General features: G+C 35.6%; 1 protein-coding gene across 4 annotated transcripts in view; it reads left to right on the top strand.

Moving 5' to 3' along the window:
* Positions 1 to 12,628, top strand: part of GSPT1 (G1 to S phase transition 1) — a 36,720-nt gene extending 24,092 nt beyond the window's left edge. For all 4 annotated transcript variants that reach the window (XM_038418855.1, XM_038418856.2, XM_043494135.1 and 1 more), the window contains exons 9-15: positions 507 to 647; positions 1,487 to 1,580; positions 1,946 to 2,026; positions 6,255 to 6,428; positions 7,228 to 7,317; positions 7,932 to 8,100; positions 9,891 to 12,628. In XM_038418855.1, the coding sequence (XP_038274783.1) occupies positions 507 to 647; positions 1,487 to 1,580; positions 1,946 to 2,026; positions 6,255 to 6,428; positions 7,228 to 7,317; positions 7,932 to 8,100; positions 9,891 to 9,943 (802 nt within the window). In that variant the 3' untranslated portion in view covers positions 9,944 to 12,628. The remainder of the gene's footprint in view (positions 1 to 506; positions 648 to 1,486; positions 1,581 to 1,945; positions 2,027 to 6,254; positions 6,429 to 7,227; positions 7,318 to 7,931; positions 8,101 to 9,890) is intronic.
* The last annotated feature ends 544 nt before the right edge of the window (positions 12,629 to 13,172 follow it).

Genomic DNA, 13,172 nt, shown 5'->3' with positions numbered 1-13,172 from the left:
TGTATTTTAACAGTTTGTTGTGCATGTATGTCTAACAAAGCACAAGCTCTAATATCAATTGAGAGTTAGGAAAACTTTAAATGCCTTGAAACTTAGAGAGAGAGAGAGAGAGAGAGTGTGTGTGTGTGTGTGTGGAAAAAAATGTGTATATATATGAGAGAGAGAGAGAGAAGTCAGTTTGCCAGATTTTCATCTACTTCAACAATAATTTGAATAACTCCAGGAACTAAGCTAAGAGGGCATTTGGCACATTTATATTAGACTTTCTTTCTTATTCCCCATCTTGTTGGGGGTGGGGGCATTCAGCACACATTGCTAAAGTAGCTGCATGTGGCAAATTGATTGGCAAGTCACTTCCAGTAAACTTGATGAAATCCGGAATATTGATCTAATCAGCAAGATTTCTTTTTAATTTTTATTGTAATATTAGATTTCAAATAGAAAAATAGAACTTTACTGGAATTTCTTAATTCAACATGATTGAGATGCATGTCAATTTTTAATAGATATGAAGAATGTAAAGAGAAGCTGGTGCCATTTTTGAAGAAAGTTGGCTTCAATCCCAAAAAAGATATTCATTTTATGCCCTGCTCGGGACTGACTGGAGCAAATCTTAAAGAGCAATCTGATTTCTGTCCTTGGTATATGTAAGTAACTTAGTGTTAACATGTTGGGGAAATAGTAATAGTTCATTAATAGGCAGTAATACAGTAAAGCTAGGTGGAAGTATAGGTTTGTAACTTGTAGTCCGATCCAATATGATTGACTAACGTATACGTGAGAGAAGACTATCATTGCAAAGGAAATAGAAAACAATATGACCAAGAAGTAAAGCAGAAGCATTTGGGCACTGTTGAAGAGAATTTGCTACAAAAGCCCTATTTCTGTTGTATATTGAGTTAAAGGTTACCACAGACCATAACAAATATTTTCCTTGCCTTTTGAGATCTTGAAAGTGTTGTACTGCCACTTGAATTTTCCAGTCATTTCACGTTGAGTGTGTGGGGCCAGGGTGAAAAACAGTTTGATGAGAATAATCTGTGTAGAACCCTAATAAGATTGTGGACACAGCTCATAGTCATTTAATGCTATGTTTGCTGATATGGCTCAAGGCAATTAAACCAATGAAAACCACTGTGAAAACTAGACTATTATGTTCACACTCCTGGAACAGATTTAGCATATCTATCTAGCAAGAGTCTCAATGGACTAATGAACTGTTCTAAAAAATGCTTGTAATGTGGTTTTAAAATTAAATGGTGTGAATGTAAGCAGTATAATCACTTTGCACCAGCACGGTTGATCTATGTTAACATACACAAGTTGGTGATGTTAAGGATTTCATTCTTTAGAGGTTAAAGTTCTTTCCCTCTGCTGTGTTTGGCTGAAATCCTTTCATTGACTTATAATGAATAAGCCATACAGTTAGTTTAAAGTTTAGCCAAAGTGAAATGTTTGTTTTAAATAAATATTTTTACTCTTTTAGCGGGTTACCATTTATTCCATATCTGGATAATTTGCCAAACTTCAACCGTTCAGTTGATGGACCAATCAGGCTGCCAATTGTGGATAAATATAAGGTACAAAACAAAACTAGGATTTGAAATTAGTTGTTACCTTCAAATAGATGACCCATGTATTCCACTCTGACTTTATTTTTAAAGGATTCCTGTAGTTCTGTCTTAAATGTGGTGGGCCTGGTGTCATTTACCTTTTGATCTACTGAATTGACTGAAAAGGGTGACATTTTCTTTTAAACATGTTCTAATGCTGACCCTTTCATGTTTTAGATGCTTTTTCTCATTGGAAAATAGTAACTTAGATGCAATACTGCAACATTTGCACTGACTACATCTGCATTGACTACATTTATGATTAAACAGTAAAGTAGAGCAGTATTTTAAGAAAAATAAGCTTTTAAATAGTGTGTGTTTTTTTTACAAAGGATATGGGCACTGTGGTCCTGGGAAAGCTGGAATCGGGCTCTATTTGCAAAGGACAGCAACTTGTGATGATGCCAAACAAGGTATGGCAAGTTTTCACCTTCCATATTTAAGAAGTTTCTAAGGCTATAATCAACTTGGTTTACAGTAAGCAATTTGATCAGAACTAAGCGCTTCCGTATATGGCACTGTGTCAAACAGGATTCAGCTTTATATAACTGCCTCTGAAAATATTCAATGTTTTAAAATCATAGGACTGGAAGGGACCTCGAGGCCATCAAGTCCAGTCCCCTGCACTCCTGGACTAAGTATTATCTGGACCATCCCTGACAGGTGTTTGGTGGAAAATTTATGGGGGGAAACATCAGTGCTTAATAGCTGAGTTTAGCAGTTAACTTTTTTTCTGGATGTTGAGTATATCTTTGATTTCCTAAGCATTCAGAAGTAGAATTGTACTTCATTACTAAGCTCCAGTAACACTTGGGTCATCAACTCAGCCTGGCTTATTCGAGCTTTAGTTTGTTTCGGAATAGGTATCTTTGCCTAGTTGAATCCTTTTTCTGCTGGGGGTTAGTCACCGCCTTTCTCGCACACTGTATCCATTTTCAAGTGAGAATGAAACATATTCTAAGGATATAAGCTGAGGTATATGTTCTATGAGAGAACTACTGTTGTTTTTATTGGCTTAAGTTGAGAAATCCTTTACCACTTCTGTTCCAACAGACTGTCAGTGAAAATGAAGGGTGTCTCTGCATTCATGCCAGAACATAAGATGAATCTCTTGTACACTAGAAACTGAAATGTATTTATGCAAAATGCATTGATGCTTAGACTGATTTCCATGTCACGTCTTCTGGAAAATTAGCAGCTGCAAGTTAATAGTATGGGACATGTTTTTGCATGAAAGATGTAAAAATTGACAGTACAAAGGAGCTGGCTTTGTGTTGCTACCATCTAGGTGAATAGTATCCAGTAGTGTGGTTAAAAGTAGATTCTGTAATCTAATGCCAAAGGTGGTGAAGGTTGCATCATATTTGTTTTTGACAGTCTGTCTATACTTGAATTAAGATTCCAAGATGAAAAAGAAATTTTCAGACACTGTCTCCAAAAGTTACCTTGCATAGTAACCCCTATCCTATTTGATGTCCAGCCCACCTTAATTTAGGGCATGGAGAGCCAGTTAGATCAATATTAGGGCTCAGATTACCAGCATTTGTTCTACTGGTCTAGGTGACTAAAGAAATGAATCATCACAGCACTGAACAAAATAATTGCTCCTGAAATTTGAGTAAAAGACAAGTTCATCAACATTTAGGGGAAAAGTTCCATAAGGTTCAAATCAGTAACAGAATATTTTTCTTGTTGAAACTTAATTTGCCTATTTTGGTGAAAAATGAGCACTTCTCTGGACTCTTATATGTGGCATTTCCTATTTGCAAGTGGTTTAGAAAAGAATGTTTTAAAATATGCCTTCTATGGAACTTGAGCAATTTTTCCCCCAGGGGAAAAGAGGGAGAAGACTCAACCATTTAAAGAACTAATTTGAGATATAATTCTCAGATGAGCTTGTACCTTTTGGCTTAAGGTACTTTAAGTAGCTATTTCCTTTTCATGACAAAACTGTTTGACACAACTACTACTAATAGACACCCATGTAACTCTGTAGAAGAACTAGTAGGGAGAGGTTGAGAAGTTGCAAATGCCTTTAGCAGGTTACCATAAAAATAAAATTTGTATATTTCAATAAGTCCTTTTACACTTCAGATGATATGTACTTCTGTTCACGGCAGTAGGAAGCTAAAACCTTACAAAAGTGAACAGTGATAAACCTTTTACTCTTTGTTGGGTAGGATGAATCCTTTTATTCTTTTCACTTACTCTTTTTTTCAAATTAATCTAATTCTTCCCCACTGGTCCTTACTGGTGAGTGAAGGCATGAGACCAAAGGACAGGCTATGGTATAAAGGGATGTCTATAAATTAGATTATATGATGTTTTGATTGAGAGTATTCATAAACCTGCCTCCTGATTTTATATTAATCTGCTTAGGAAGCTCTACAGAATCTTCTCATGTGATCTGCAAACAAAATCACTGCGCTCATTTATTCTGATGTATGATTCTTTTTATCAGAGTGCTGAAAATGTGTTAGAAAATGTTACCTTGGCACAAACTAGCTTTTCATCTTTTGAATATAAAGCTCTTGAGAAATTTTAAAACTTGACTGTTGTGGACATTTGGACTAGTTCTGTTCTAATATTTTATTTTTATATATAATATATATAACACTGCAAAGCGAATGAGACTTATCTCTTGCTTATGATCTTCTCCACAAATGTATGTGCCTTTTGCTATGATGGAAGCCTTTTGAAACTTGCTCTAGACTAACATTTAAAATACAATATATCAGTGTTGTATAAATTGAAATTTTGGACAGAAAAATAGTGCTAGATTATATTTTAATAACTGAGTGATACCAGGAAATTTCCTTCTGTGCTCAAGTTTTTCATACAATTGTGAAGTTTATAATTAGGGCTGACAAGCAATTAAAAAAATTAATCGTGTTTAAGTGTGTGGTTAATCACATTGTTAAACAATAATAGAATACCATTTATTTAAATATTTTGGGATATTTTCCACATTTTCAAATATATTTCAATTATAACAGAATACGAAGTATACAGTGCTCACTTTATATTTTTATTACAAATATTTGCACTGTAAAAAAATAAAAGAAATAGTATTTTTCAATTCACCTATTATAAATACTGCGGTGCAATCTATTTGAAAATGTAGAATTATGTAGAAAAAATTACTGCATTCAAAAATAAAATTTGTTTTAAAACTTTAGAGCCTACAAGTCCTCACAGTCCTACTTCTTGTTCAGCCAATCGCTCAAATAAGTTTGTTTATATTTGCAGGAGATAATGCTGCCCGCTTCTTATTCACAATGTCACCTGAAAGTGAGAACAGGGTTCGTACAGCATTGTTGTATCCTGTGTCGCAAGATATTTAAATGCCAGATGCACTAAAAAGTCCTATGTCCATTTGTGCTTCAGCCAACATTCCAGAGGACATGTGCCAATGCTGATGACAAATTCTGCTCGATAACAATCCAAAGCAGTGCAGACCGATGCATATTCATTTTCATCATCTGAGTCAAATGCCACAGCGGAAGGTTGATTTTCTTTTTTGGTTCGGGTTCTGTAGTTTCTGCATCGGAGTGTTACTCTTTAAGACTTCCGGAAGCATGCTCCACACCCCATCCCAATCAGATTTTGGAAGGCACTTCAGATTCTTAAATCTTGGGTCGAGTGCCGTAACTATCGTTAGAAATCTCAAATTGTACCTTCTTCATGTTTTGTCAAATCTGCAGTGAAAGTGTTCTTAAAATGAACATATGCTGAGTCATCATCAGAGACTACTATAACATGAAATATATGGCAGAATGCGGGTAAAATAGAGCCGGAGACGTACAGTTCTCCCAGGAGTTCATTCACCAATGTAATTAATGTATTTTTTAAATGAGCATCATCAGCATGGAAGCATGTCCTCTGGAATGGCGTCTGAAGCATGAAGTGGCATATGAATGTTCAGCATATCTGGCACATAGATATCTTGCAATGCTGGCTACAAAAGTGCCATGCGAACGCCTGTTCTCACTTTCTGGTGACGTTGTAAATAAGAAGTTGGCAGCATTATTTCCCGTAAATGTCAACTAACTTGTTTGTCATAGCAATTGGCTGAATGAGAAATAGGACTGAGTGGACTTGTAGGCTCTGAAGTTCTGCATTGTTTTGTTTTTTGAGCGCAGGTACGTAAGAAAAATTTACATTTGTAAGTTGCATTTTCATGATAGAGATTGCACTACAGTACTTGTATGAGGTGAATTGAAAAATACTGTTTTTACAGTGCAAATATTTGTAACATAGAGTACTCTACACTTGTATTTTGTGTTGTAATTGAAATCAATATATTTGAAAATGTAGAAAAACATCCACAAACATTTAATACATTTCAATTGGTATTCTATTATTTAAGTGTGATTAAAACTGATTAATTGCGATTAATTTTTTTAATCATGATTAATTTTTTTGAGTTAATCGTGCGAGTTAACTGCAATTAATTGACAGCCCTAATAATAATACACCTAGTGCAACCTATTTAAACTGAAGAAGCAGAGATGTAGCTGACAAACTGTATAGGTCTAATATACATTTTTGTGTTAGTGATTTTTTTAGTGTGACCTGCATGTAACATGTTTGTGTAAAACATTTCATATATCAGAAAACCCAAATCTTGCTTTCTTTAAGCACAACGTGGAAGTTCTTGGAATCCTTTCTGATGACGTAGAAACTGATTCTGTAGCCCCAGGTGAAAACCTAAAGATTAGACTGAAAGGAATTGAAGAGGAGGAGATCCTTCCAGGATTTATACTCTGTGACCCTAATAACCTTTGTCATTCTGGACGCACATTTGATGCCCAGGTACACTAGCTGAAATATAGTTCTGTAATTCCTTGGTTCTTGTATCTAATGATGGTGAATGACTCTAAACAAGGCTATACCATTTGAAATTTAGTTAGAAATTTCACAGCTACCACTGTGTGATTTCCTAAATCTTAATCTTAATCCAAGATTTAAAATCATTGCTTAAAAAAGTCATGAGTGAATTGAACAAATGTACTCCGAATGTGAATATTCTAATTGAAGTTTCAGAAATCCCTAATCTTAAAGCAAAATTCTATTTTCCTATTTATAGATCAGTTATTTTTCAGTAAGCATACTTCTGTATTATAAGACATTCAGTCATTTTTCAGGTCCCCTAACAAGAGTGAGGGGTTGGCTGTTTGTTTCTGAAAAGTTTTATTCAGTGACATGACATGCCACAAGAAAAGGAGTACTTGTGGCACTTTAGAGACTAACAAATTTATTTGAGCATAAGCTTTCGTAAGCTACAGCTCACTTCATCCGAAAGCTTATGCTCAAATAAATTTGTTAGTCTCTAAACAAATTTATTTGAGCATAAGCTTTCGGATGAAGTGAGCTGTAGCTTACGAAAGCTTATGCTCTAATAAATTTGTTAGTCTCTAAGGTGCCACAAGTACTCCTTTTCTTTTTGCGAATACAGACTAACACGGCTGCTACTCTGAAACATGCCATGCCATGTATATGAAGTTCTAGATAAAAATGTGTGATAGCTAGCCCTTAACTGGTTAGTCTCTGCCTCTTTAGAATATAATATGTGAGGAATGCAGTTAATAAAACTTCTTATATTACTTTATAGATAGTGATAATTGAGCACAAATCCATCATCTGCCCTGGTTATAATGCAGTCCTGCACATTCATACCTGTATTGAAGAAGTCGAGATAACAGTGAGTTTATATTAATGCTTTAACTTAGACAGCATGCTCTTCAGAGCAGGAACTTTTTTTTTCAATTTTTTACAAAAAATAGTGCAACAGGTCCCCAATCCAGATTGCACCCTGGTGCATTAACACAACACAGCAAATAATAAGCATCATGTATAAATCTTCTGAACACTTTGGGAGTCCTGAATGCTACTGTTTCTTCAAACTTGATATCATAAAAGGATATGGTCCACTGTCACACTTTTGTCTGAATATCTTCCTAAAACTATCTTTAAAAAAAAAAAAGGGGGGGGTATTTCTCCCTTTTTCAATTTGTTTACTTGTGCATTTGACAGCATTTTGTATGCAAGTATAGTCAATTTGTGTAGCTTTTCCTGCAGTAACAAGGGAGAGAGGTATTTGCAGAAAAAAATCATTATAAAATCACAGAAGTTGGTGGGGGTAAGTGTCTCATAAGCAAGTGTTAAGTAAACCACTGTTACCTTTTCAAAATTGACTAAATTTCAAGTAGACAGTACTTTTAAAGAGGCTTGGTGAATATTGAGGCTTTGTTTTTGAGGGGAAAATATAATTGTCAATGATACTGTGTTTTGCTAACGCCTCTCATTCTCGTGCAGGCCTTAATCTGCTTGGTAGACAAAAAATCAGGAGAAAAAAGTAAGACACGACCACGTTTTGTGAAACAAGATCAAGTATGCATTGCCCGTTTAAGGACAGCAGGAACCATCTGCCTTGAGACATTCAAAGAGTTCCCTCAGATGGGTCGTTTTACCTTAAGAGATGAGGGTAAGAGTACTTGTGCAACTATTAAAGGTTGCTTCTATATATATACACCATCTTATTACTCTTAGAATAAGAAATCTCAAACGCTGAAAATATTGAAATGAGAAACTGGAAATGGAAATACTAGCTGTCCCTTTTCTAACTGCAGTACTTAGTATAAAATTCTCTGCAGAAGAATGTTCCTTATTCTTCCTACTGCACAACAGATAAGCCATTGTACAGTATATAGAGAGGAGAGAACAGGGCTGCTGCTAATAATACAAATGCATTCACAGGTATTGCATACTAAAGATACAGTAACTCTCACTTAACGTCGTCCTGGTTAATGTTGTTCGTTGCTGATCATGTAGAGAACATGCTTGTTTAAAGTTGCACAATGCTCCCTTATAATGTTTGGGAGCTGCCTGCTTTGTCCAATGCTTGCAGGAAGAGCAGCCCGTTGGAGCTAGCTGGTGGGGGCTTGGAATCAAGGTGGACTGGCAGCCCCCTAAATTCCCTGTGTGGCAGCCGCCCAGCAGCCTATCAATTGCTGGGCAGTTTAGCTGTCCATCCCCTCCCCCCGCCACCTAGGCTGCGTGCTGCTCCTACCCTCTGCCTTAGAGCTGCTCCCAGAAGCCTCCTGCTTGCTGGAGGGGAAGGCGGGGTGCTAATGTCAGGGTGTCCCCTACCCCCTGATCCTTTTACCTGATCTCCACAGAGCAGGGTTGGGGACACGACAGGGCTCAGGATGGAGGAAGCTTGCTGGCAACAGCTGCTGTCTCAACTTGCTCTTCTACTTAAAAAGGCAGTGTATTTAGAGTGGGGTCAGCGTACCTAAAGGGGCAGTGCATCTCTCTCTCTCTCTCTCTCTCTCTCTCCCTCCTATGCTGTCTCCTCCTTCCATTTGTGCTGCCTTTATATAAATAGTATTCTATTATTGTTTAACAGTGTGATTAATCACAATTAATTGTAAGTGTGATTAATTTTTTTAGGCGCTTGAAGCCCTAATAATATTCTGCAAACTTTGCTGGACTCAGACACTGAAAAGCAGTTCCCTTTTCCCCAGCCCCAGTTTTCCTGTGCCGATAACTGGGTATTGAATACCTGCACAAAAAGTTTCTCATGACATCTCCGTCAAGTAAAAATGACTTAAGATTACGTTATTTAAATCCATTTAGTTTGAAGCAGGTCTTTCTGGTAAAGCAGAGTGCAGGAGCAACTGATACTCCAGCTGCTAGCTGAACTTCAAACAAGAAGGAAAAATATTCCCAGATAACTTGTCACTAACCAAACATGCCTTTTGGTGACAGAATATTATGACTTGAGGCAATCTTTGTTTTGCCATTCATTGTCGACTTCCAGCTGTATGCATCCATAACAAAACTTTTGGAATTACTTCCTGAAATAACATGCTTTTGCTCCTTTAGAGCTGTCCCTTATTGAATACTTAAATTCTTCCATGTACTCCCTTGTCCTAGAATGTAACCTGCACGAATGTTGTCTTCAACCTGTACAATTTAGAATAGCATAACTTAAAGCATTTATGATGAAGCGATTCTTAGCAAGCAAAAATTCAAATGAATGTAGAACAATTTATTTGTATCTACATTGATTTCTCCTGTGAGAGAGTGGCACTTTTGCTCCCATTAACACACTATTGTACTCTTTTTGTCATGAAAAATAATTTCCTCTAATATATAATTATCTCTGACACCATGAGGAATCTGTACGTTTTAGAAGCTTTCACACTTCTAGATGTAAGTGCATTATTCACCAATAAAGACCTAACACAAGCATCTTTCTCCTTGGTTTAGGTAAGACCATTGCAATTGGAAAAGTTCTGAAACTGGTTCCAGAGAAGGACTAAGCATTTCTCTTGACGACCCTGCACAATACTGTGAGGAAAATTGACTCTGCAAAAGCCTACTTCACACCGCCTTCTTATTTTCTTCCCATTGATAAACTTCTCCCCATATTTTGCAAAGACAAATTTCACAGCAAAGGTCCACATTATGTCAGCTTTCTCATATTGAGAGCTCTGCTATGCCACTATTGAATTTCTCAAAAAGAGTTTTTTCTCTCAAATTCTGCTTCCTTGCAAAGATTCGGCAATAGCTTTGTAAGTGATGTGGACATAATTGCCTATAATTATGAAAATCTAAAGGATTTTTAATGTTTAATTTCCCCTGGCATATTAAGACATCTTTTTTCCAGGCAGATCACTCAGTGTGTGAGTGTGTACACATGTTACAAAGACAACTACCATGTTAATAAACTATTCAATTTGAAATCCTTTTTGGTATTGGAATTGCTTTTGAATAATGTTTTTTATCCAGATGTAATACTGTTGCATTAGCTTTTTAACTTTCCAAGTATTCTAAATGTTGGATTACTTGGAGATTTCTAAACTCCTCAGAGGCTCTCTCCCTCCTCCCCCCCCCCCCACACTTTTAAATGAGGTAATTGGACAACTGACCAAGTTTGTATAAAAGGAATGTTTTGCCCCATCCTAATGGTGTTTAATGCATTCTTTAAATTAAATACCTTTCCACAAATGTGGCACTACTTTATTAGCTTTACATTGGTTTATATCTACAGCAAACCTAAGTCAACTTAACATAATTTCGTAGACACAGTAAGTTGGTTTTGAATGCTAGAACTACATACTATGTCTTTATAAAAAGTACAGCATAATCAAATTTTTACCTTCAGAAAACGCTAACAACTAGTAAATCAATGGAAGTTGCAAAAACATGGTAATTGTGGCAATAATGCCTGCATTGGTATTTATAAGAGCTAGATTTTGTCTGAAAACTGGGCCAGTTAAAAAAAGTGCCAGTTCTACAAGTTACTTAGTTCATTATCTGTTAGAAGGCTGGATAATCCTTGCTGTTTTAAAGATCTGTATGAATTGACGGAGAGAGACTATTTAAGACCCTAAGTGTTTTCACATATTGAAATTTAGGAGGTGCAGAATCAAGTACAGTTTGTAAATTTTTGCATATCAAGCCAATTTAAGCTGTGTAGACTGAAGAGCTTTCTTGAGAAAATAAAGCCATAACCAGTTTCAAATGAAGCTTCCTCAATACAACTTGAAGGAGCTAAATATTAAAACACTACGTAGTTGTAGGTGAAAGTGGACTATCTCCTATTGCCATCCTGGTTCAAACAATGAGAGAGAGTGTGAATGGGAAATAAGAGAAATAAAGTATTAATGGAAATCTTCATTATTAGATTAAAGGATTAACTTCAGAGCTTCTTCAGAATACTTTTCCTTAAACTAAATATTTTACAATTGTAAAATGAAATAGTGGTGACCCCTTGCCTTCCCTGGAAGCTGACAGTCACATGACTGTTTGTTTCAGTTTACAGAACTCAAAATTTTAAAGAGTTTTATCCTTCTTGTTTCTTTGTAACTGTGGAATTCCCATTCATTTCACTTAAGGCTACATTGTATGGACAGCACAAGTTATTGTCCTTCAGTTTCATATGATTACACTTGTAGCTACCGTAATGCATGAAATTTAAATAAATTTTATTAAGTCTGCAAATCTCTGGGCTTTTATTTTTCTGGGAAATCTGAGAGCTTTAGACAAAATATAAGCAAACACTTTCCCTCCTCTCCCATCCCCGTCAACTAAGTGAACAAAAGCAAATCACAGACACTTGGATCTTAAACTGGTATAAAAATTAGTCAAGGAAATTCTTGCAAAGCTCTTTGTTTTTCTAGTTTGACTAAAAATTCTCAAGTACCTAAATTGGCTCCCAAAATATTTATGCTTTTGAAATTCTCACCTTATTAAAACTGTCTTTGGGGAGTGACAGTTCAGGGAGGACCTAATGTAAAGTTTTATGCTTTTTTATTTAAAGCATTTAAATGCAACTGAAGCACTAAATACCTGAATTATCACTTTTGAGCAAACTTATATGAGGACTTAAATTGATTAGTTTGATCACGGATTGAAAATAGATTCATCACTGAAGCCTGAAAATCAACTGATGGACGGAAATTTAACAGGTACATGGAAATGTAAAGGATAATATATTCCATCATAAGTCTAGTGCATTTGAATCCTATTTACATAAATCCAATTAAAACTGCCTTGTATGTTAAGGGAAACTGAATTAAGATTGAAGTGCATTAACAATATGTTGAATCATAGGTTGTAGATCCTGTTAAAGCAATACAAAAATTTTATAAGGTTGTAAGGCGTTCTGTTTGAATATTTTACAACCTTTAAGCATATTAATAGCAAAATGCAAAGTGAAAGTATAGAGAATTTGGCTTCATTTTTAGGTATAAGAGCTAAATATGTCTATATACCGTTATCCTATTTTGCCCGTTGACTTTTTTGAATCTTCCTCAAATTGTGCAAGTTTAATGTACTCTATTAAATCTTCATACCACATCATTATTGTTAGTGCAGTTTTTACTACAATTGACGGCTGAATTTAGATAATTAAGGAAAAAGGAATGGTGCAACTGCTTTGTTTTGAAATAAGTACTACTTGCTAATAAGTTCCTCAGTGTAATAAACTTTTTTAAACAGTTGTCATTTTGAATCCTTATTTCCTTCTGTCAAGACACATGGCATACGACTTTGAAGATGAAATCAATAAAGGATTTACCCAGCCATAAGAGGAAAAAATGTGAACTAAGATGTGAAGAGTTGAACTGAGTGTAAGGAAATGGCTTATCAACAGATAAATAGATTATACTGACCTTACATGATTAAAATTTTTTGTTATTGAACTGAAAGCCTTGATAATATATGTAATGATTAAATGCAAAAAATCTTTATATGGAGTAGCAGAGTCCTGATTATTCTGTAACATGAAAAATGATAGTTCATTCTTTCCTGCTAGTTATAAGAGGAAACCAACACCACATAAAATAGGGCCTTGGGCATGCTAATCATCCACCTAACTGGGAGTATGTCATATTCCTTTGCTCATATTTGCAGATAGGCAGAACCCCTATACATTTGCTGGCACCAGTTTCCTGATGCATACTTATGCTAATTGTTAACTTCAGTGGCACTAGCCTTCCAACGGGGATAGTTCTTTGGAAAAATTAGTGCTTTCGGAAATTTATT

The sequence above is a fragment of the Dermochelys coriacea genome, chromosome 10 (assembly GCF_009764565.3).
Source record: "Dermochelys coriacea isolate rDerCor1 chromosome 10, rDerCor1.pri.v4, whole genome shotgun sequence".
Taxonomy (NCBI): domain Eukaryota; kingdom Metazoa; phylum Chordata; order Testudines; family Dermochelyidae; genus Dermochelys; species Dermochelys coriacea.
This window is presented reverse-complemented; position numbering and strand designations above follow the sequence as displayed.